We start from the raw sequence: 23,968 nt of genomic DNA, 5'->3' as shown, positions 1-23,968 counted from the left end.
ACATGAATGTAAACTTTCTAGTGTTATTTTATACATAACACGTAGGTAAAGTTATAATACACATTACATGAATGTAAACGTTCTAGTGTTATATTACACATAACTTACTGATTAAGAGTCCTTCGTTTTTGAACAGGTAACCATGCAATGACATTCACCCTACAGCCGTTTAACGTATCAAGATGGTGGCTGTTATGCGATTTCCTAGCATATTGACGGCGCTGTGTTTATTGCACCTAAGTATGTATAGAATATGGCTACGTTTCCTTTAAGAATCAAATATCAATACCGATGTCAATGATATATGTGTGTATTTATACACAAGATTGAATATCAATCCCTATGTCAATGATATATGTGTGTATCTATACACAAGATTGAATATCAATACCAATGTCAATTACATATGTGTGTATCTATACACAAGATTGAATATCAATCCCTATGTCAATGTTATAGGTGTGTATCTATACACAAGATTGAATATCAATACCAATGTCTATTACATATGTGTGTATCTATACACAAGATTGAATGTCAATCCCTATGTCAATGTTATAGGTGTGTATCTATACACAAGATTGAATATCAATCCTTATGTCAATGATATATGTGTGTATCTATACACAAGATTGAATATCAATACCAATGTCTATTACATATGTGTGTATCTATACACAAGATTGAATGTCAATCCCTATGTCAATGTTATAGGTGTGTATCTATACACAAGATTGAATATCAATCCCTATGTCAATGATATATGTAAGTATCTATACACTAGATTAAGTATCGTTGTAAATGGTTGTTTATTGAGTTTGATTTCAATTTCCCTATTTTCTGTACATTTACTAGACATTCCCTGTTTTAGTTTATCGATCTGTGGATGGCCAGTGTTCTGGTTCGGTGAATATTATAGTAGGCGAAACACCACAAACTGTATCCTCTGCGAACTTCCCTAACAATTACCCCACGTAAGTATTTCAAAATCATGTTTCTTATCTCATCAATTCACTTTAAGATTGTGATATATATAAATGATTTTCCATGATGAACCTCAAGAGGTGAAAGTGCTAGGTAGGTACAAAGTAACTCTTGTTATTATATAGATTACAAGAGTTTCTTAGTACCTCTCTGGTATATATAGTGTGTGTGTTATCTTTACTGTATCTGTAACATATATAAAGTATCTAGTTAAACATGTGATGCATGAATAACACCTATATTTATCTATCTGTTTCAGAGTTTGTGCATCTTAAACATATATATAGTAATGGGATATAAGACTATGTAAATGGGCATTTTGTGTATATAAGACTTACATATAATAACACCTTAACTCTACTTCAGTATAGAAAAGACATACAATGTCAATGTATCAGTATTAGTGTGCCTTTCAGAGTACACCGTATATGTGTCAATGTACATAAACAGTGTCTATTGTATCAGTAAAAGCGGTGTGTGTTTCAGAGTACACATATTATGTGTCAATGTATATAGTACAGTATACAATGTTTATGTTTTAGCTGTGTGTGTTTCAGAGTACATAGTTTATGTGTCAACGAACAAAGTACAGTGTACAATGTGTCAACGCTAGTTGTGTGTGTTTCAGAGTACACAGTTTATGTGTCAACGTACAAAGTACAGTGTACAATGTGTCAACGCTAGTTGTGTGTGTTTCAGAGTACACAGTTTATGTGTCAACGTACAAAGTACAGTGTACAATGTGTCAACGCTAGCTGTGTGTGTTTCAGAGTACACAGTTTATGTGTCAACGTACAAAGTACAGTGTACAATGTGTCAACGCTAGCTGTGTGTGTTTCAGAGTACACAGTTTATGTGTCAACGTACAAAGTACAGTGTACAATGTGTCAACGCTAGCTGTGTGTGTTTCAGAGTACACAGTTTATGTGTCAACGTACAAAGTACAGTGTACAATGTGTCAACGCTAGCTGTGTGTGTTTCAGAGTACACAGTTTATGTGTCAACGTACAAAGTACAGTGTACAATGTGTCAACGCTAGCTGTGTGTGTTTCAGAGTACACAGTTTATGTGTCAACGTACAAAGTACAGTGTACAATGTGTCAACGCTAGCTGTGTGTGTTTCAGAGTACACAGTTTATGTGTCAACGTACAAAGTACAGTGTACAATGTGTCAACGCTAGTTGTGTGTGTTTCAGAGTACACAGTTTATGTGTCAACGTACAAAGTACAGTGTACAATGTGTCGACGTTAGCTCTGTGTGTTTCGGAGTACACAGTTTATGTGTCAACTTACAAAGTACAGTGCACTATGTGTCGACGTTAGCTGTGTGTGTTTCAGAGTACACAGTTTATGTGTCAACGTGCAAAGTACAGTGTACGATGTGTCAACGCTAGCTGTGTGTGTTTCAGAATAAATTGTAAAATATATATACTTTACGGTATACTGTTGATGTTTTAATGTACTCTTCGTACAAAGCGTACTTTTCAATACATGTTTCAATATATTTAGTTGAGATTACAATGAACACAGGATCAGTGGAAACTTGATATTACTAAGGCATGTCTATACATGCACAAATTATGTGTAATTTTTCATGTTTCTACAATTTAACTACAGTATGTTTTAATGATATCATTGTATGTTTAAACAGTAACTGGTGTTATCAACATTCATTTATTACTTGCTAACTGTGACACCAACAGCATGTTATAACTTTTCTATCGTAAAGGAAACATCTTTTTTGTTAACTACATTGTCCATTACATTGGAATGTTGTAACTTTAAATTACTTATGTTGAACGTGTTTTTGTCATTTGTCGTACTATGATGTATTGTTAACTCCTACCCAGTAATGACAGGGAGTGTGAATGGCGACTCACAACAGAAGCCAACTATACTGATATATTGATGGTCCACAACGTAAAGCAGCTCAGTGCGGGGGACAAGGTCGAAATTTTCCCAGGTAATCTTTCCAGTATTGAATTGATATGGATTTGATATCAGATAATAAGCTCATAAAATATCGATCGTACAAAGCAATGTGACAGATTAAGATGATATAATATTCTCCGGCCCTGTTATGTTCTTGTATGTTGACTCTATTGTAACAATCAATAAATTATAATAACAATCATAATCAATCACAATAAATTAAAATCGTAATCATTCCCGACCTAATTTACAAACGGACAAATCCGCACACAAAATCGCAACTTCAATCAATAGCAATCACAATCACAATCACAAATAAAATAAATCACTTTTATTATCACACATAATCGTGACCACGACTGTGAAAATGGGGCCAGATGAGGTAAAATCAGAAATCGAGATTTTGATATTTTCTGAGAGCTAACAATGTGAGAAATAAAAACCCAAATGTGACCAATCTTTAACCATTGCGGAGAAAATCAAGATTATGTAACATGCAATGTTTGAACAAAAACGCAAAATCAAATAATGACATTATACACACGACTGTATTTTATTCAAAATCACAGTCACGTAACGTTAATGTTATTACAACAAGGTAGAATTGAATAAAACTAAGTTGAATATATTCAGAACAGCTTGCAACTGCAAAATTCGGTATGTATCGTTCATTACCATTAACAACAAAGGGAGATAACAGAAGATAAAACTTAATAGTAGAAACATTGAAAGTCTCAATGGTATACATATGTACAGTCAATCTGTATATTATGTTCCTACACATTTCCGAATGGTTGAGTTTAAAAAAAAGTATATAGGTATTAAAACCAAGTAATTAAATGACCGATGTACTACATGTATAACAGAATAAACCCACCGCACAATCATATTTTATACTTCTGAACAGAAACACACAAATTTTGATAAAAATCACATTCCAACCACGTGTGAAATTTATGAAATTATGTCTCGTGACTTTAGACGGCTTTTTTGTCATTATGACGTCAGCCGCATTTGTGCCTGTTTTCGCAGTCGCGATCACAATTATTATCTATTAAAATCTCAATCACACATAGTATGAGTAAAAATTAAAATCACAAACTCACTTATTATCAAATCAAATCATAATCACACTATTATCAATGAAAATCAGATTACACATATTATCAAATAGAATCAGAATAGTGCTTGTCAATTAAAATCATAAACAAAAATACTATCAATTAATATCACAATCGCACTTAGTATCAATTAAATTCAGAATCACTCTTATTATCAATTCAAATCACAAATACACTTATTATGAATTCAAATCACAATCATGCTTATTTTTAATTCAAATCACAATCACACTTTTTATCAATTTTAATCACAATCACACAATTAAAGTTGGCAGCTTTTTATACACGATAAACTTTCGTTACTCGTCATTTGATAGGGCGTCACAATCATAAGACTGATTTGACGCTATATTCTGACTTCACGACCAACATTTACTGTTGATTCCTAACCTATGTTGATATAGTACTGAACATATGTTGATATCCTTCAAACTGTGAAAATGACACAATTTTTACTATAAAAAAGCTAATATATTTAAGACTTAAACAAATACCTTTTTGGTATTGAGCATTCAGATCAATATTTCTAACAGAACAGTTATTGTTTTCATTGTATTCAAAACCAAAGGCTTTCTGTTTAGATGCAGCAGATGAAGCGACGGTAGAATAAGAAGCTGTTTAGTACCTAATTGGTATATGCATTTTCCTAGCTTTACGATTGAAATCAATCTTGTGAGTAAATCCTCACCGTTGATGAAAGGGATTTTATTGTTAAGAAGCCACCTAAAATAGCACGAAGCCCTGTTGTCAAGCGCGACACGATTAGGATGTGCATTCAAGGACTAATCTACTTGTTTCCGCTCATAATTAATGCAGTGCTATTCCATCGTTTATGTACTAAAAATGTTAAAATTTAAAATCAATAGGTTTCCCTGTGAAACCCATATACAGAAATATTGATTATGGCTTCTGTTTGATTTTAATCAAAAGAAATAGAGAGATAAATGCAAATTGATAAATGAAACTCTTTGATTAAGTATGTAAGCCCTTGAAAAGTACGTTATTTGTGATGTTTTTATTTAAAGTCTAGTCAATAAACCACAATCACCCTCTTTATGATCACCCTCTTAAGGATCACTCTCTTTATGATCACCCTCTTACGGATCACTCTCTTTATGATCACCCTCTTAAGGATCACCCTCTTTAGGATCACCCTCTTTAGTATCACCCGGGTTAGTATCACCCTCTTAATGATCACACTCTTTAGTATCACCCGGGTTAATATCACCCTCTTAAGGATCCCCCTCTTTAGGATCACCCTCTTTAGTATCACCCTCTTTAGTATAAACCGGGTTAATATCACCCGGGCTAGTATCAGCCAGCTAGTATCACACTCTTTAGTATCACCCGGGTTAATATCACGCTCTTAAGGATCCCCCTCTTTAGGATCACCCTCTTTAGTATCACCCTCTTTAGTATAAACCGGGTTAGTATCACCCGGGCTAGTATCAACCAGCTAGTATCACACTCTTTAGTATCACCCGGGTTAATATCACCCCCTTAAGGATCACCCTCTTTAGGATCACCCTCTTGAGGATCAACCTGTTAAATATCACCCTCTTCAGGTTCACCCTCTTGAGGATCACCCTCTTAAGGATCACCCCATTAAGGATCACTCTCTTTAGGATCACCCTCTTGATGATCAGCATTTTAAGGATCACCCCATTAAGGATCACTCTCTTTAGGATCACCCTCTTGATGATCAGCATCTTAAGGATCACCCTCTTATAAGAATCATCTTCTTTGGTATCATCCTCTTGAGGATGACCGTCTTCAGGATCACTCTCCTTATTTGATTTAGTTTTCATATTGAGTCTTCTGTATATGTACCAGTTCATAAAAGCTCCATTTCTGGGAAGAAACATTGTGAAAATCTCATCGCCTGCAATTTCGATGGATCAGCAAAACTGTCTATTTTTTGCTTCGTTTTTGTCCCATTACTAAATTTGTTTTTACTCAAAAAGCTGTCTGTATAATATTGGTTGGCATTTTGCTACATAAAAATACGTTCAATATTCACAATAATTTTTGATTATATTGAAAATTTCAAATTCTGTACAATTTAAGAACTGAAATGATTTATAAAAGGACAAAATAATTGTTGTTTAAATTAGTTCTCCTTGACGTAACGGGTAATGTTATGGTTGTTTTATCTGCTAAATTATATAGCTACCGGACAAAATATAAAAAATCCATTTCTGTTGTTCAAAATATTGCCATTTATGTCTTCTCTGAACCAAGTAAAGATAAGAAAATATGTAAAATAATCAATGCAAATTAAGACTTTGTTGCGTTGTCAATACAAATAAAAAACACAGAATAAAACAAAGAGAGTAAACATAATTACACCCATTACTTGCCCTGTCCGGTGTGTGGTACATACATAATTACACCAATTACTTGCCCTGTCCGGTGTGTTGTACATACATAATTACACCCATTACTTGCCCTGTCCGGTGTGTTGTACATACATAATTACACCCATTACTTGCCCTGTCCGGTGTGTTGTACACACATAATTACACCCATTACTTGCCCTGTCCGGTGTGTTGTACACACATAATTACACCCATTACTTGCCCTGTCCGGTGTGTTGTACATACATAAATACTCCCATTACCTGCCCAGCCCGGTGTGTTGTACAAACATAATTACACCCATTACTTGCCCTGTCCGGTGTGTTGTATATACATAATTACACCCCTTACTTGCCCTGTCCGGTGTGTTGTACATACATAATTACACCCATTACTTGCCCTGTCCGGTGTGGTGCACACACATAATTACACCCATTACTTGCCCTGTCCAGTGTGTTGTACATACATAATTACACCCATTACTTGCCCTGTCCGGTGTGTTGTATACACATAATTACACCCACTACTTGCCCTGTCCAGTGTGTTGTACAAACATAATTACACCCATTATTTGCCCTGTCCGGTGTGTTGTACACACATAATTACACCCATTACCTGCGCTGTCCGGTGTGTTGTACATACATGATTACACTCATTACTTGCCCTGTCCGGTGTGGTGTATATACATGATTACACCCATTACTTGCCCTGTCCGGTGTGTTGTGCACACATAATTTCACACATTTATTGCCGTATCCGGTGTGTTGTACACAAGAATTACACCCATTACTTGCCCTGTCTGGTGTGTTGCATATACATGATTACACCAATTACTTGCCCTATCTGATGTGTTGTACACAAATAATAACACCCATTACTTGCCCTTTCCGGTGTGTTGTACACACATAATTACACCCATTACTTGCCCTGTCCGGTGTGGTGTATATACATGATTACACCCATTACTTGCCGCGTCTGGTGTGTTGTACACACATAATTTCACCCATTACTTTCCCAGTCCGGTGATAGTCCTTTATCCTGGCACTTCTTGGCTACCTTATCTAAGTTATTCTTATTGCCGGATGTCAGTACCATATTAAGTTGGGAGAAAAGTACACATGCGCTGGCACCGATACCGGAACTGGCACCTGATAAAACGAAACAGTTAACATTTTCATTGATTGAACATAGAGATGCATCATTGTGCTTCACACTAGCCATTACCAACGACATTTCTGACTATGAAATATGTAACAACAAATCATTTCACTATCAAATAGCTAGCAACAACATATCTCACTAACAAAAGCTTAACAACGACAAAACTCACCACAAATTGTTAAAAAAAGGACAAATCTCACTATCAAATAGCTTACAATGACATATCCAACTATCAAATAGCTAACAACGACATATATCCCTATTTAATAGCCGACAACGACATATCTCACTATCATATAGTTTACAACGACATATCGCACTATCATATAGTTTACAACGACATCCCCACTATCATATAGTTTACAACGACATGTATCGCTATTAAATAGCTAACAACGACATGTCTTACTATCATATAGCTAACAACGACATGTCTCACTATCATATAGTTTACAACGACATGTCTCACTATCATATAGCTAACAACGACATGTCTCACTATCATATAAATGTAGCTAACAACGACATGTCTCACTATCATATAGCTAACAACGACAGCTCGCACTATCGAGAAGTCAACAACGATGTGTCTCAATATTAAATAGCTAACAACGACATATCACATTATTTGAAAGTCATCGACGATTGACTCACTTAAAAGTTTTTAATAATATCACACTTAATATGGCTAACAATAAAATGTTTTGATGGGTATAGTCGAAAACAACATCATATAACACACAAGGTGATCCCTCCAGATTATAAAAATATAATATTACCGCAATGTTTTACTTAATAAATTAACTGACCGATTTTATTTGATTGCAGGCTGCGATACCTCCTCCCCGGACAAGCTGATTAATGACTCGTCAGATAAAGACGTATTGACAGATAGCAATTTTACCAGTCCGACATGTATTAACTTTACCGTGAAGGCTATGTCAACTAGTACAGGATTCCAAGAGACTTTCATAGCATTTCCAAGTAATTTCTGCTTAATAAAATCTTTTTAACAAAGTTGAACTATTAACGTTTAAACTAAATTTGGGATTTGCAACATAACTTAAGAAGATAATTTCATATTAAAGAATTGGATCGGATTGTGACATAAAGAACGCTTCGAATATCAAATGCAATTGATTGATGTTTTTTTCTTCATCTGACAAACATAATTTTAATGGGGGTATTTTACTGATCAATGTACATATGTTGTCTTTTTATCTAACATTAACTGATCAATATTACCGGTTTTTTTCTATCTGATATTTTACTGATCAATGTAAACGTGTTATTCTTCAATCTTTTATTTACTGATCAATGTACAAATGTAAACGTGTTATTCTTCTATCTTTTATTTACTGATCAATGTACAAATGATGTAATCGTGATTTGTTGAGAACTTTTATTTTACTGATTAATGTACACGTAATATTTTCAATCTTTTATTTACTGATCAATGTAAACGTGTTATTTTTTTATCTCAGCTTTACTGATCAATGTAAACGTGTTATTTTTTTATCTCATCTTTACTGATCAACGTACATTTGTCTCTTTATCAAGCATGTTATGGATCAATGTTCCTTTCTGCTGTTTTTAGCCAACTATCATTAAATGGTCTTTCGCCTGTCATTCCGCCCGTCCGTTCGTCTCTTCATACGTCTATAAACCATTCTTGTTTGCTTTTTTCTCAGAAAGTACTAGTAGGATCTTTTTTTTAATTTTCACATGATGTTTCCAATGGTCTCTAGTTACGCATATCGTTTTTGCATCGATCGGAAAATCAAGTTGGAGAACAGGCGGTAATGTTTGATTTTGAGCGTAAATTTTATTATCGTTCTTCCTTGGAAAGTACACCAGTGATCTTTTTCACATTACACACGCAGTTTTCCCATTGTCTTAAATTTTGATGATTGAATTTTGGAACTGATCGAGTTGGCAAAAATGGCCCCTTGGTCCCTAGTTAAGTGGAATGGAATTTTTGTCTTAGCAGAAAACTACAGTGGTCCACAGAAAGCCATCTTGAATTTTCAGAGTTAAAGTTTTGTTATCGCTGTTTCTCTGAAAGTACTGGAGTAATCTTTCTCAATATTCACATGTAGGTTTTTCATGGCCTAAAGTTATGCATATCGAGTTTTGAAAACAAAAATGGTCTTGAAATTCAACATTTTTTTCTAGAGCTATTTCGTAGAAAAAGCATGAGTGATCTTTCACAAATTCATATGTAGGTCCCATGTTCCGTAATAGCGCAAAAAACAGAATTTTGGATTAATCGGAAAAACCAAGCTGGCCGACAGACGGATTGAAATTTAAAAATTGGAACTTGGTAGCACTATTTCTTGGAAAGTCATGCATATTCCCAATGGTCCATCATTATTCATGTTTCATTTTAAGACAGATTGGAAAAACCAGATGGCCACCAGATAGCCTTTTTGAATTTTTACATTTTTGTTCTTATTTCTTTATCAAATTCCATATGTTGATGAGTCCTTGAATGTGCATGTTTCATTTTGAGGCTGATCAGAAGATCAAAATGGTATCCATACGGTCAGTCATCTTAGATGTCGAGAATTTCAGTTTGTTAGATGTTCCTAAGATGTACTAAACTGTTCTTTCTCAAATTTCAAATTAAGGTTCCCCATCTTGTAGATTAAGTACTGTGCTGATTAGTAGGTTAAATAACAACCTCACTTTAAAGGAACATTGTCATACAAAAACAGTATGAATTCCTGATCAAAAGTGATCATAAAGAGCATTAATAGTAATCATGATTCCTTTAGATCTCTAGAACTGATTATGGTAAATATATTTCTGCATATCCAATAACATGTTTTATATGATTTAGGAACAGTCGCCGCTTCGGTCTGTCAAACGAGCACCAAAAATGCAGTGACTGCCACCACCACGCCACTGTACCTGTACAACCCTGAATTCCCCGCTAAGTATTCCCCGTACGTTGTGTGGATCATCTTTCTGTGTTGGTTTATCCACAGTTGTTCTAAGATGACTCTCAAGATATTATAAACCTTAACATTTTAGTCAAATGTCCAGATTTACGCACGTTAGCAGAACTATTTGCTGAGTGTAATGCTTGTTAGCGTAGAGTAGATGGTTCTGAATAATGCATAGCATTGTTGATGTTATTTTCTTTCTCTAAACATAAATTTGGACAAAATCTCTCTCTAGTTATAGAACGTTGACCCCCATATAGTTTTTCTTATGATTTAATTGTGCCAAAATTTAACTTATGCTGAGCATGCATATTAGGGGTTAATAGGTCAGATATGTTGCAGAGAGTCAAAGAAGGTAGAAATAAATTATATTTTGACCACAAAACTTGCGGACTACTTCAAAAAGTGTATTATAATACATGTAGAAAAAAATATTTACATTACCGATGTCGTCGATAAAGCAACAACTTTTACCTTTCCAGAAACTTAGTCTTAACCTCCTTTTAAAAACAGTTCAGGTGTGCACGGTTATGATCAGAGGCTGACGGAATACACGGATAATTTTACATATCAAATTTATGTATTTTTGCAAGTTAACTAATCAATACTTTTCAGGTGAAAGAACAGAAAAGATGTACCCTTTGTTGTATCATGATGCTAATATATCGATCAAAACATAACAAGTTAATCTTCATTATCTGCTACGCGTATTATACATGCACAACTGGAGGAAATGTTTGACAATGTTGCTGTTATAGAAACAACTATGTCCCAATGCATAAAGTATAACAAAATGGTGGTGTATAAACGTGACAAAATAGTGGTGTATACACGTGACAAAGGAGTGTTGTCTCCATGATCACCGATAGGGGCCAATGGCGATGCCCAAAATGAACCGACCTAGTATACTGCTCTGTACTTTATCATTGCTGACCGAGCTGATTATGCATGTCCCTTAATTCTAGTAATGTGACGGTATGTTTTCAGGGACCAGGATTGCATTTGGGAAATAAAAAATGGCGGCACTGGAAAAGATATAATACTGACATTTGAAATCATGTCCCTGGAGGATTGTGTGGACTACGTAAACGTAACAGCGGGTATGTCAGCTTTCCATCACAGGTTCGCTTCATCGCTTCATTTGTTTCCCTTGATGGGAGACCAGCACACTAAAGTGAAGATTCAATATTTTACTTTGCCTCAATATTTTTAGTATTTTTAGTTATCGTTGCACTTCGGTGATGAAATACGTTTCTTTCCATTAGATTTTAACACTTTATTGATGTAATGCTGTTGACAACTTAATCATTCCAACACATGTGTAATCCACATTTGCTTTGCAAAATAGAAAGGCGTTTTTAGAAGGTTACCGACATAATGATTTGTGTTAATCATTTTTTTTTATCATTTTTATTATTTCCTTTTGTTGACCACCGGTATATAATCCTGACCTGGAACAACACCAGTATATTATCGTGGCCCTCTCTGGTTTAACACCAGTTTATTATCGTTGTCCTCTCTCGTACAACACCAGTTTATTATCGTTGTCCTCTCTCGTACAACACCAGTATATTATCGTGGTCCTCTCTGGTATAACACCAGTATATTATCGTGGCCCTCTCTGGTATAACACCAGTTTATTATCGTTGTCCTCTCTGGTACAACACCAGCATATTATCGTGGCCCTCTCTGGTACAACACCAGTATATCATCGTGGTCCTTTCTGGTACAACACCAGTTTATTATCGTTGTCCTCTCTGGTACAACACCAGTATATTTTCATGGCCCACTACGGTAAAACACCAGTATATTATCGTGGCCCTCTCGTGTACAACACCGGTATATTAACGTGGCCCTCTCTGGTACAACACCAGTATATTATCATGGCCCTCTACGGTAAAACACCAGCATACTATCGTGGCCCTCTCGTGTACAACACCAGTATATTATCATGGCCCTCTCTGTTACAACACCAGTATATTATCGTGGCCCTCTCTGGTACAACACCAGCATATTATCGTGGCCCTCTCGTGTACAACACCAGTATATTATCATGGCCCTCTCTGTTACAACACCAGTATATTATCGTGGCCCTCTCGTGTACAACACCGGTATATTATCGTGGCCCTCTCTGGTACAACACCAGTATATTATCATGGCCCTCTACGGTAAAACACCAGCATACTATCGTGGCCCTCTCGTGTACAACACCAGTATATTATCGTGGCTATCTCTGGTACAACACCAGCATATTATCGTGGCCCTCTCGTGTACAACACCAGTATATTATCGTGGCTTTCTCGTGTACAACACCAGCATACTATCGTGGCCCTCTCGTGTACAACACCAGTATATTATCGTGGCTATCTCGTGTACAACACCAGTATATTATCATGGCCCTCTCTGTTACAACACCAGTATATTATCGTGGCTCTCTCTGATATCCGTGATATTATTTTTGCAAAACATTTCCCGTCAATGTGCAGCGTTAATTCCCTCGACATTCAATAAAGGCAGACAAAATGACGCCAAAGAATAGCAAGGATATCACGTTATGTTTTTATATCATTCTTGTTTCAAATTATCGATTTGAACAGGCAACAACAACCAATGATGTTCCTGTCAACAAAGAGAATTCGTTACTGGGTTAATGAACACAGTTTATTATCACAGTGTGAAATAAGGAACCTCGTTCTGCATGACGCTAACACTGGCTCATTTAATACAGCTCATTACATAGACGTGACCTTCTCTGGTACGTACAATTCGGTACCAGCTTATTACCGTTTTTAGTACAAACATTTTCAAAACAAGTGTATATTATGGAATAACTATACCACTAACATAACTTCATTTTTCGTTCCAGGCGGTGAGATAAACCCCACTATGTACTGTTTGACAGACGTGTTTATCCGTCCGTTTTCAATAAGAAACTCAAGCTTTATAGTGACATTTCACTCTGACAAAGTAGATGGCTATCGGGGGTTTGTTGTGAGCTATGTACTGGAGGAACCGTGTAAAGGGGTCCTCACCGCGTTAACGGGACAGCCACACCTACGTTACCTGTCGTCAATTGGCTATCCAAGTAATTACCAAAGGTACTCAGTCATAATGGTTAAAATGATCTTAATGTTATTCATAATGGTTATACTAAAATTGGCATCGTAAAAGTTCGGTCAATTTATTACTGTAATATTTCATGGACAACCTATTTGTGCCCAATCCAGTTGTTGATGAAAAACCCAGTAAAATATGTTTAAACCAATGTGATTTTTAAATCATATGAATCGTTTTTGCTTATACCATGTTTCATTTTAACAGCGCTGTCAAAAGCGGTGCTTACAGTTGTACCTGGCAGATTGATCCGAATACAGCGGAAGGGTTGCTTCTCCTTTTGACAGTCGACAAACTCACTGATGGCGATACCCTGTTTATATATGAAGGTAAACACACAATCAATATAGGTTAACAAATTTAAGTCATATAAATGCTTTCGGGAATGAAAGTTGCGATATCCATTACATCCTCACAAACAACGTGATTCCCAATCCTGGTAATAACGGTATTTAGTTGGTAACTTGCTGGATAGAAGGAAACTCATGTTGTTCCTATAAATAACCTTCGGCTATGTGTATCGTTATAAAGACAAACGTGTTAACATTTAATTTAATGATTTATGAAGTCTATAGTAATCCTAGTTTTCTGATAGAGTATTTCGACCTATAGCTAAATTGAGATGAAAGAATGATCTTATTATTTTTCCAGTCCAGGTTTCAAAAGTGTTAAACTATCAAAATACCACCGAAGTAATGCATGCTGACGTTATGTTTTCACAACAAAATAGCCTAATCTAAAAGGTTTCAAGATTACACATATAATGTCTGATAAACCATACGCCCTGAAGTAGCGATTTCTTCCGATGGTTTGATGGGCTATAAAGTGTGTTGACATATATGGCCTTTACTTACTTTGAAGGTCACAGGGTTCAAATATGTTAAAATGTTCAGATGCTTTCTACTAAAGACATACACATTCTCAAGTAGCAAAATATATAGCTTGAAAGTTGTCTATCGAGTTTTTCCACATGCATGATCTGGACGTGGTTTAATTGAAACTGGGATTAGGTGTTTTAAACGATTAGAACATTCATTGACAACGGCTACAGTAACGACCTTGTGTACGAGAATTTGTTTGTCTCAAAGACTATGATATTATTTGAAAACATAGACCTGATTATTTTTATATAGAGAATGTTAATCTGGTCAGACCATTTATTTGATTTGATATAATACTTACGTGACAAGTGCTCACTGAGGTCATCGGACTCTTTTTGATAAACCAAGAATGGAGTTTTGTTTTTGTGTGATTGATGAAACATTTCGTATAATGTACGCAATTTGATTAAATCTTGCAAGGAAAAATAGCAAGCATGTAGCAATTCCAACTAATAGCATTACATATGTTATATGTCCTCCGAGTAATAGCATTAAATAAGGCACATGTCCTCCAACTAAAAGCATTAAATATGCCATATGTCCCCCAACTAAAAGCATTAAATATGCCATATGTCCGTTATTGGGATGGTTAATTCCTATTTAGACTATTCTATAAAAAGTGATGTTTTGTTTAAATTTTCAGGAACCAGTGACAAAACAGGGACATTGCTTTTCCCGGGTCAAGGAGATAACTATACCGATCCCTGTTATTTCTGCAACAAACGTACAACATTTGTGTCAGTGTCATCTGTTTACATAGAATTCAACGTGTCATCGTCGGGAAATGCTGGCTTCAACATGGGATATTTGTCACAGGCCTCATCTGGTAAGTTTATTGTACTGATACCATGTGTGCGATCTAGTTTGTTTTACGGTCAAGACAAGGGTCTGCCTTTGATACAGGAGCAGGTGCTAGTAATGTTTTAATTAAATAACCGCTCGGTACAGTACATTTCTTCAAAATCCAGCCATATGTGATTTAAATGATCAGAAACTGTTTACCAATCAGACGCCACTCATATTTAAATAAGTTATTACGACGCGGAAACTTGGGACCAATTAGATCGCGGTATTTGCTATTCTTCCTTATAAGCAAATTTTGTTCGATTTCGTTCTAAGCGTTAGTCTTTTTATATTTAACATGCACAGTACGTTTCGTCGAAATCAAATGATTGTTAGTGAAAGCCATGGACATACCGACTATAAGATACAAACACTCCTGTATAATATTTTTTAACAAAATAACAGACGTTTTCACGACATGCAGGTTTCCATATGTCTACGGAAATAAATAATAAGAAATATCTGTCAAAGTGTGACTGTGGCAATTCCGACTGATCCTGTGGTAACTCGGACTGTACCAAAGGAGAATTTCCAATCTTCTTAATGTCTTCGAAAGCAATTCAGTGAAATATATCAAATATTAGCCACACGAGTGAATTATATTTGTTATTAATGAAAACACTGCTAGATATTCTGTTTATTACCTTTTGTACGAAAACCTACCCTGGGATGCGACACAAGACTTGATCTGGATCCTTTTACCAATAGCATGTCAAGACAAACCTACGCGACACGAAATGGTCCTCTCTAAAATGTAAAAATTTCATCAGTAAATTCCTTTGATAATTTATTTCAATAAAGTAGGTAATTTACTTTATATTTTTATTAAAGTAGCCAAATTACTTTCATAATGTTATTATATAAAAATAGATCCCGTCATCAGCTAAATGCCGAATCTAAAATAGTGGGGAGTGGGGAAATGCAGAGTTATTGTGTCACCACTTGTGTTGATGGTGAAATATGAACACCATGTAAGTTATTTAACACTATTACTGTCAGAGATGACACTAGTTCCCTTATACTTTCTGCCAATCGCCTAGCCTAACTTGGGACTTGGAGACTTTAGTTTCCTACGGTCAAACGAATAGAGTTGCTGATTTGTGTCACAGGGATATATCAATGTATATCCATGTGTTTATGTTTCTTGTCTTTATTTTAAGCCTGAAAACGTTTATATTATAATAAGGTTATTTGAGTCTAGTACACTTGTCCTGTTAGGGAAAGATATTATAATAAGGTTATTTGAGTCTAGTACACTTGTCCTGTTAGGGAAAGATATTATAATAAGGTTATTTGAGTCTAGTACACTTGTCCTGTTAGGGAAAGTCCCTATGTCTATTGTTTGTGTTCTGTTCGATGTGTAACTTGACGTGTATGTCCATATTTGGTGTGTTACCTGTCCGGTAGTGTCGGTGTTTGTCCATATTTGATGATGTCTTGAGTACGTGTCCAGGTGTGACAGGTGAGAAAATCGTGCATTGAGAGAGAGAGAGTTTTTAATAAAATCAACTGTACAATGGCGGAACCGCGCAGAGACAGCAGCCGGGGCTATATGTATACCACATATATGTCCAGACGTGAACCATATTACTATATTGACACTGATACGACTTGATAGTCGATGAAGGTAAGTATCCATGTATATATTTAAGGTTACTGTAATGTTGAATATATTTGGGGAAAGTAACTTTAATTTAATTGTAGCTTGTAGTTGAACTAAGGCAGTACTTTTGTACATTTCAGGGGTTTTTCCTTACACTTATATTCGTGTACTGTTGTTTCTTCTCGGGGTAATAAAAGAACACACAGATGATGGAACGCATTCAGTCTCTTTTATTGCTGTGACATTGGCATAGTCTGCTGGCTTCCTTAAAATGAAACTTAACTATGGAACTAAACGTTGTGTTTACCCAAGAGAACAGCTCCCCGATGATAGTTAACAGATCTAATAATTCTACGCAGTAAAATGGGTGGATTTTCACGAGGCCCTTGTATCGCTAAGCTAACCAGCCTTTGACCAGATTGGCCGCTTGTAATCTTCCCCATTGTAGTTTGTAATCAGTGTTTTGATTGGTCAAATCAGCAAAAGTGATATATTTTCATAAGTGAAAAATATCACTTTTATAGCAAAATTGATTTTCAATATTTCACTGGTAATAAATCACAATTCTATCAAATTTCTTATCAAGCCATTAAAATGAATTATATTCATAGTTTGAAAATCGGAATTATTTTTGTTATTGATAATTATTTTCTACTCCATTTGGAAAACAATTCTCCTCTGACTTTCCTACATATAATGATTCTTCAATGAGAATAATCAGTTTGGAAATATGATGATATCAAAGTTTTACTTTCTGCACAAACAATGTACGTATTAAACGTGTCGGAACGTTTCAAGACCGCCTGGTCCCTTCGTCAAGCTATGACTGAGTGAGATATTTGTATTTTTTACCTGTACAACTATGTGACGAAATTGTTACTACAGGTGCCTGTAGTGCCAATGCAGAATCATCTCCTCTTCCCCTGATGGCAGACGATACCCTTCAGTATTTCTCGAGTCCTTTCTTCAACAGTTCAAATCCGGGGTAAGTGGCTATTTTTACCGATCAAATAGTTAATGCGATTATTCCATTTAATATATGTTTATGAAAAGAAATAGAAAGCAAAACCTTTAACTTTACTCTAAGAAACAAATAAATGACGGCGAATTTATTTTTTACTTTACGCTTAGAAACCAATAATTGACTGGATATTCCAAGTGTACACAACGAAACAAACGCGTAACTGTAGTACTTCTCTCTTAACTCTTAAAACAAAAACCAGTGATTGCTGCAAATAAAAGACCTTTTGTTAAGTTTCCTGTAAAATGTCTTTTAACTTAACTCTAAGAAACAAACACCGTTTACAGTATAACAATATAACATCTTGTTAGCCGTAAAACTGTTTACAGTATAACAATATAACATCTTGTTAGCCGTAAAACTATTCATGATGAATAGTATCTAATAGTCAGTATGTGAATAACATCTACAACATGGATAATCTTCAACCACATGACTTATAACAAAACGTACCAAAGGATCAGCTTCCTTAGACACAGGGACTATTTGCTATATATCTCATCACTGTTCCTTCAATTGTTAGGCTAATATTGTGAACACCAGTCTTGAAATAAAATGTTCCGTTTTAGGCCGAGTCTTTTGTCATTTAAAATAGAAACACCATGTCGATCGGTAAAATTCATTGCTAGATAGAAGTCAGTTTTTATATGTATTAGTTTACTGCTGTATTTTATATGCTGTGATATGTATTTGTTTACTGCTGTATTTTATATGCTGTGATATGTTATGTTTACTGCTGTATTTTATATGCTGTGATATGTATTGTTTACTGCTGTATTTTATATGCTGTGATATGTATTAGTTTACTGCTGTATTTTATATGCTGTGATATGTATTAGTTTACTGCTGTATTTTATATGCTGTGATATGTATTAGTTTACTGCTGTATTTTATATGCTGTGATATGTATTAGTTTACTGCTGTATTTTATATGCTGTGATATGTATTAGTTTACTGCTGTATTTTATATGCTGTGATATGTATTAGTTTACTGCTGTATTTTATATGCTGTGATATGTATTAGTTTACTGCTGTATTTTATATGCTGTGATATGTATTAGTTTACTGCTGTATTTTATATGCTGTGATATGTATTAGTTTACTGCTGTATTTTATATGCTGTGATATGTATTAGTTTACTGCTGTATTTTATATGCTGTGATATGTATTAGTTTACTGCTGTATTTTATATGCTGTGATATGTATTAGTTTACTGCTGTATTTTATATGCTGTGATATGTATTAGTTTACTGCTGTATTTTATATGCTGTGATATGTATTAGTTTACTGCTGTATTTTATATGCTGTGATATGTATTAGTTTACTGCTGTATTTTATATGCTGTGATATGTATTAGTTTACTGCTGTATTTTATATGCTGTGATATGTAATGCTTACTAATATATGTAAATGATTGTGATACAGTAACCACTAGAGGAGGTTACGTCTGATCTCATGTTTATCCAACACAATATCTACTTTACAGTTCCGACTGTTACTGGAACATAAGCGATGGAAATACGGGAAGAGGGGTCATTTTGACAGTCGAGTTTGCTTACTTTGGGGCCGACTGTTCAGACTTCCTTCAGATTACAGGTAAACCGATGTTGCCAATATAATTCATTGCAGGCGGCGTACTACTGTGAAACTCTCCCTCTAAAAAGGTGAATGTTCTAAGTTATGACAATTACTGGTAATCAATGATGCTTTTTATCAAAGACGCAATGATCCCGACCAAAATGTAAGTATATAATACAGACCAAACAATGTTTGTCAAAAGTTTTGAAATTGGTGGCTCAAAATGAAACAAAAAAAAAAGGTCCGAGAAAATTTAGATATATGGCCAGTAACATTACGGGAATCTCGTTCAACAAATGCTAACGTGGATGTTTTTTTTTCTATTTAATTTTGCTTTTTCTGCGAAAAAGTACTGTTAATATTGTTTTTCAAAATATCTCAAACTAATTCTAATTAAAGTTGTGCGATGGATATGGGAATTTAAATATGTATTTTGATATTAAGACAAAACAAAATTAGCAATTCGTCAAACTAGAAAACATATGGTGTGCTAAAATTTGGTAATAAGCAATATAACATATTGTTAAAAGAGAAATTACCTTGGCAAGCATACAGCCTATTCTTTAAAACTAAGAATGGCTTTTTATTTTACTATCCAAAAATGAATAAGGTTGTGCTTGTAAAGAACTTGATATGAGACGCCTAGGCACATCTTAGTTTAAAGACTTTGGTTCTAAGTCGCAACACATTGTACACTGAATATAGTTAAGGTTAAAGGTCTCTCATTTGTATGTGTATTTGTAAATAATGATCTGCTGCATATCGATTATCATGCTAAGCCGGTTGTATCTCTCCCTGGACGTTTCGACACTTGTCCGGGTACGTCCTCGAGATAGTGAGTGACAGCACCGAAAAATACACTGAAAGGTTCCATCTAGTCATGTTACCCGGGTCAATCACAAAGTTCAATGAGCTGCACGATTTGCTTCTAACCTTCAACCTGATTGACCCACTTTGCCTGAGTTCACCTCATAGCGGCGATACTGGAGCATCTGTCTCTTTTTCCCGTCTCCTCCAATATCAAACCTCTCTTCATTTTCTGAAATATTTCTGTTTCATCTGATCGTCCTTTCTCCCATTCTTCCGAATACTGAATGAATGATGATATTTTCGCTTCTTGCCTTTTTCCCCCTTTTCAAGAGTGTCATTTCTATGTTGATCTCCCTATCTCAATTTACCTCGGGTCAGCACTGTTTTGTCTGCTTAGAGCTGTGTAGGTCGTTTCTATTTCCTGGCATACCTTGATCGTCAACCTACCTTGACGACGATTGGTTCGCTAGCAATAGTAATGTGTCATACAACTACCACAGCAGGAACTAATGCGTTAATATAGCGCCTCAGCTCTGCAACGGATTAACTGTTGTTACCAATGATATTCTAAAATGATGCCTAAACCTCTTCGCAATCCATAGTATATATCCTTATTGCGATCTTATGGATCAACGTCGCATCCGACTATCGCCTTTTCTATCTAACGGCTGTGACCAGCAGCATTGGATTCCTTGATAAAACATTTCAGAGATTTGTCTACATGAAACAGGCGTATTTATTATTGTTATATTTTTCAAGTTACGTACAAGAATTGTTTAATGCTGTTTTTTTATGCAAAAAGACATATTTTTGTTAAGTGACTCTGCCAGACCCTGTCGTATTATTAATAATTCCTCAGAAACATTGGAAATGATCTGGGACAATTGACATAGGAAACTTGTATATTTGCAGGTCACTATTCCAGAAATACATATATTTGTAGGTCACGATTCCTCAGCAAGCCCCGTGTGCTCCGGAACTTTTGACTTTTCACCATTAGTTTTCAAAAAGAGCTATTTTCACATCAAATATAATTCTAGCCAATACACAAACGGAAAAGGGTTTTCTATCAGTTATATCCTGGATGCACCGTGTAAAGGACCAGTGACTATGTTGAAAGCAGTTTTACCTATAACCACTATCACGTCGCCTGGATATCCTTCTGCTTATCCTGGGTAAGGACACTGGATCAAATCTATAAGTCAGTTTATGTGTGTTGATCTTGATAAGATCAAGTGTGTTTATCACGTTTGATTTTGCTATAAAACATCATTTCAAATGAAAATGAATCTGCATCGAGTTGAAACTACTATGTTAGTGAACTGCAGCAATGCGTCTTGTCATTAAACTTGATATAATTGGTGCGCTGAGCAATGCAAATATTCCATCTGAAGCTATTCATTCCAATGAATGAGCGATATGGCTTGTTATATGTGTACACTTGTTAACCGATGCTAAGCTCACAATTATTGTTTAAGCTATATTTCCCTTGTCGTAACTAAGAAGATAATTAAAGAACTCAGTATACAGGACTATGTCCCATTAATGAAGATGCTTCACTGAAACTTTGTAATATATTTATAACAGTAAGCTGCGAGGTTCATTTCGATACGCGACAGAGTAGAACTCCTACATCTGTTTCTTAATCTCGTGTAGTTTGCCTCTCGAAACGATGTCATGTCAGTGTCCATATGAACACTATTTTAAAATAGATCACAATGACTTGTAGTAATCATTTCGGCCTTACTTGTAGAGAAATGGGAAACATAATTGAAGACGTCAAAACGCATATGATTAGGATGGAATTGTTATTGTACATTGGATATTTTATTTGTTTCTATGTATATTTACATCTGTATAGACTTAATTACACAAGATCTTTAATCTAGCTTAATAGTCTTTAATGGATGTCTTATTTCACCAGTATTGGACGAAGCGGTGGATATGTTTGCAAGTGGCATATTGAAGCTAAAACCAACACAACAGGAATTCTTATTAGATACAACTTCAATGCACTTGCACGTGGTGATACAATCGCTTTGTACGAAGGTAAAACTCTATACTGATCCTTTTTATAATTAATGGTTTTCACAGATATGTCATTGGAAATATATTTAATATAACTTAGATATACATACATGTATAATTTGATTCTACATTTAACTGTCTTTAAGAAATTTATGTCTTTATTACCTACGAAATATCACAATCAGATTGTAGAATGTTAACGTGTACAGTGCCTGTATATATAGAGTTCAGTGTCAGCTAAATCCTCAGTCACATTTGCGCCGATTACCGAAATCGGCCGCTAAGCCCGGGAACCGTAAGGACGCCAGGAGATTATCGGGCCCTATCGGCCGATTTTTAGACGCCGCATGGGTCGCCGGAAGCGTTTAGCGCGGAGATAAAAGTTGCAGATTTTGTTTGACCTTAACTCATCAGAACCTACCCGGCAATCTTTCTTAAATGTCCCGCATGGATTTCGTAAGATTATCTTACTGCTCCAGGTGGTATCGTACGGTCATCTTGGGCTTTTGTACAATTTCCCATGCTCCCAGGTGTCCTGTAGACCTCCCGATGTCCGGACGGGTGCCGTACGGTAATCGTAAGGTTGGCGCCCGATGTCCTCAAACTGTGCGGTGTCCGTGGGTTATTCGGCCGAGCCCCTCCCGACGGGCATCGGCCGATGCAGACGATATTTTCTCACGGACGAGCTAGGTATAAAATCAGGCGGCTCAGAATTGTTTCAGAATCTGGGAATCCTGGAAACGTTTAGGTGTTTACATGTGTGCTTCCCTATGTAAACACGCCATATAAAATGCGAGATATCACACGGGCTACCTATCTCGCCCGTCACACCGAACATCTTCCGGCTACCGTACGATAGCATGGCCATTGTCAAATGGCCTTGCGGTATCCTTGATAGTCTTACGGGCTCCCTACGGTATCATTCAGATGTCAATTCGATTTAATCTGCAATTGTTTGCGGGGCCGTGCGGTGCCTGTATCATACTCATGCCAAGTCTCAGACATCAGAGGGATCACGTGTAACATGTTCGTGTGTGCTCGATCTGTAATTCTAACACAATTCGTTTGCAACGCGTGTTTTGATTGGATACGGACCATGTTGTAATCTGCGATAGAATCATTGTCAATTGTGTTAAGCTCCTCCCATCGCACTTAAGCCACGCCCCGTTTCTAACCAAAGCAATATGGCGTCAAGCTCGCCTCTTAGCGAAATTCCGCTGATAAGGCTAGCAGACAACAGAACAGAAACGACCGATGAAATGCGTTTCTTGAATGAATTAAAAAATAAAAAGTAAACATTCCTTGTTCCTACCTTCATTTATTACTGAAACGTTCGTTCCATCCGTGTGAAGGCATCTAGTTAGATCCGAAATCAAATGAAAAATTTCACATGTGTCGTATGAATTTACACAAAACTCTTCACAAATCTATACAAATAATCAACGATGTTGTCGATAAGCACAGATAGGTATGCATACTGACATGGAAATGTAAGAATTTGATCAATATGTGTCGTGTAATCTTTGGTAACAGAACGTTCACGAACAATCCAAATATTCCGCCTCGTCAACATACAAATCGAGCGCT

The 23,968-nt window shown here is 35.8% G+C and overlaps 1 protein-coding gene across 1 annotated transcript in view; it reads left to right on the top strand.

The window, feature by feature from the left end:
- LOC110451137 (cubilin-like) overlaps window positions 1-23,513 on the top strand; it is a 61,848-nt gene extending 38,335 nt beyond the window's left edge. Inside the window, exons 2-14 of the mRNA XM_021498998.1 lie at window positions 137-240; window positions 872-974; window positions 2,835-2,947; window positions 8,384-8,539; window positions 10,398-10,503; window positions 11,491-11,603; window positions 13,370-13,601; window positions 13,825-13,946; window positions 15,142-15,324; window positions 17,830-17,929; window positions 19,452-19,561; window positions 21,297-21,528; window positions 22,278-23,513. Coding sequence (XP_021354673.1) covers window positions 183-240; window positions 872-974; window positions 2,835-2,947; window positions 8,384-8,539; window positions 10,398-10,503; window positions 11,491-11,603; window positions 13,370-13,601; window positions 13,825-13,946; window positions 15,142-15,324; window positions 17,830-17,929; window positions 19,452-19,561; window positions 21,297-21,528; window positions 22,278-22,419 — 1,770 coding nt within the window. The 5' untranslated portion in view covers window positions 137-182 and the 3' untranslated portion in view covers window positions 22,420-23,513. The remainder of the gene's footprint in view (window positions 1-136; window positions 241-871; window positions 975-2,834; window positions 2,948-8,383; window positions 8,540-10,397; window positions 10,504-11,490; window positions 11,604-13,369; window positions 13,602-13,824; window positions 13,947-15,141; window positions 15,325-17,829; window positions 17,930-19,451; window positions 19,562-21,296; window positions 21,529-22,277) is intronic.
- Window positions 23,514-23,968: the final 455 nt, after the last annotated feature.

The sequence above is a fragment of the Mizuhopecten yessoensis genome, unplaced genomic scaffold (genome assembly GCF_002113885.1).
Source record: "Mizuhopecten yessoensis strain PY_sf001 unplaced genomic scaffold, ASM211388v2 scaffold5809, whole genome shotgun sequence".
In the NCBI taxonomy this organism is placed as follows: Eukaryota; Metazoa; Mollusca; class Bivalvia; order Pectinida; family Pectinidae; genus Mizuhopecten; species Mizuhopecten yessoensis.
Note: the sequence above shows the minus strand (reverse complement) of the source record. Positions and strands in the feature narration are given on the sequence as shown.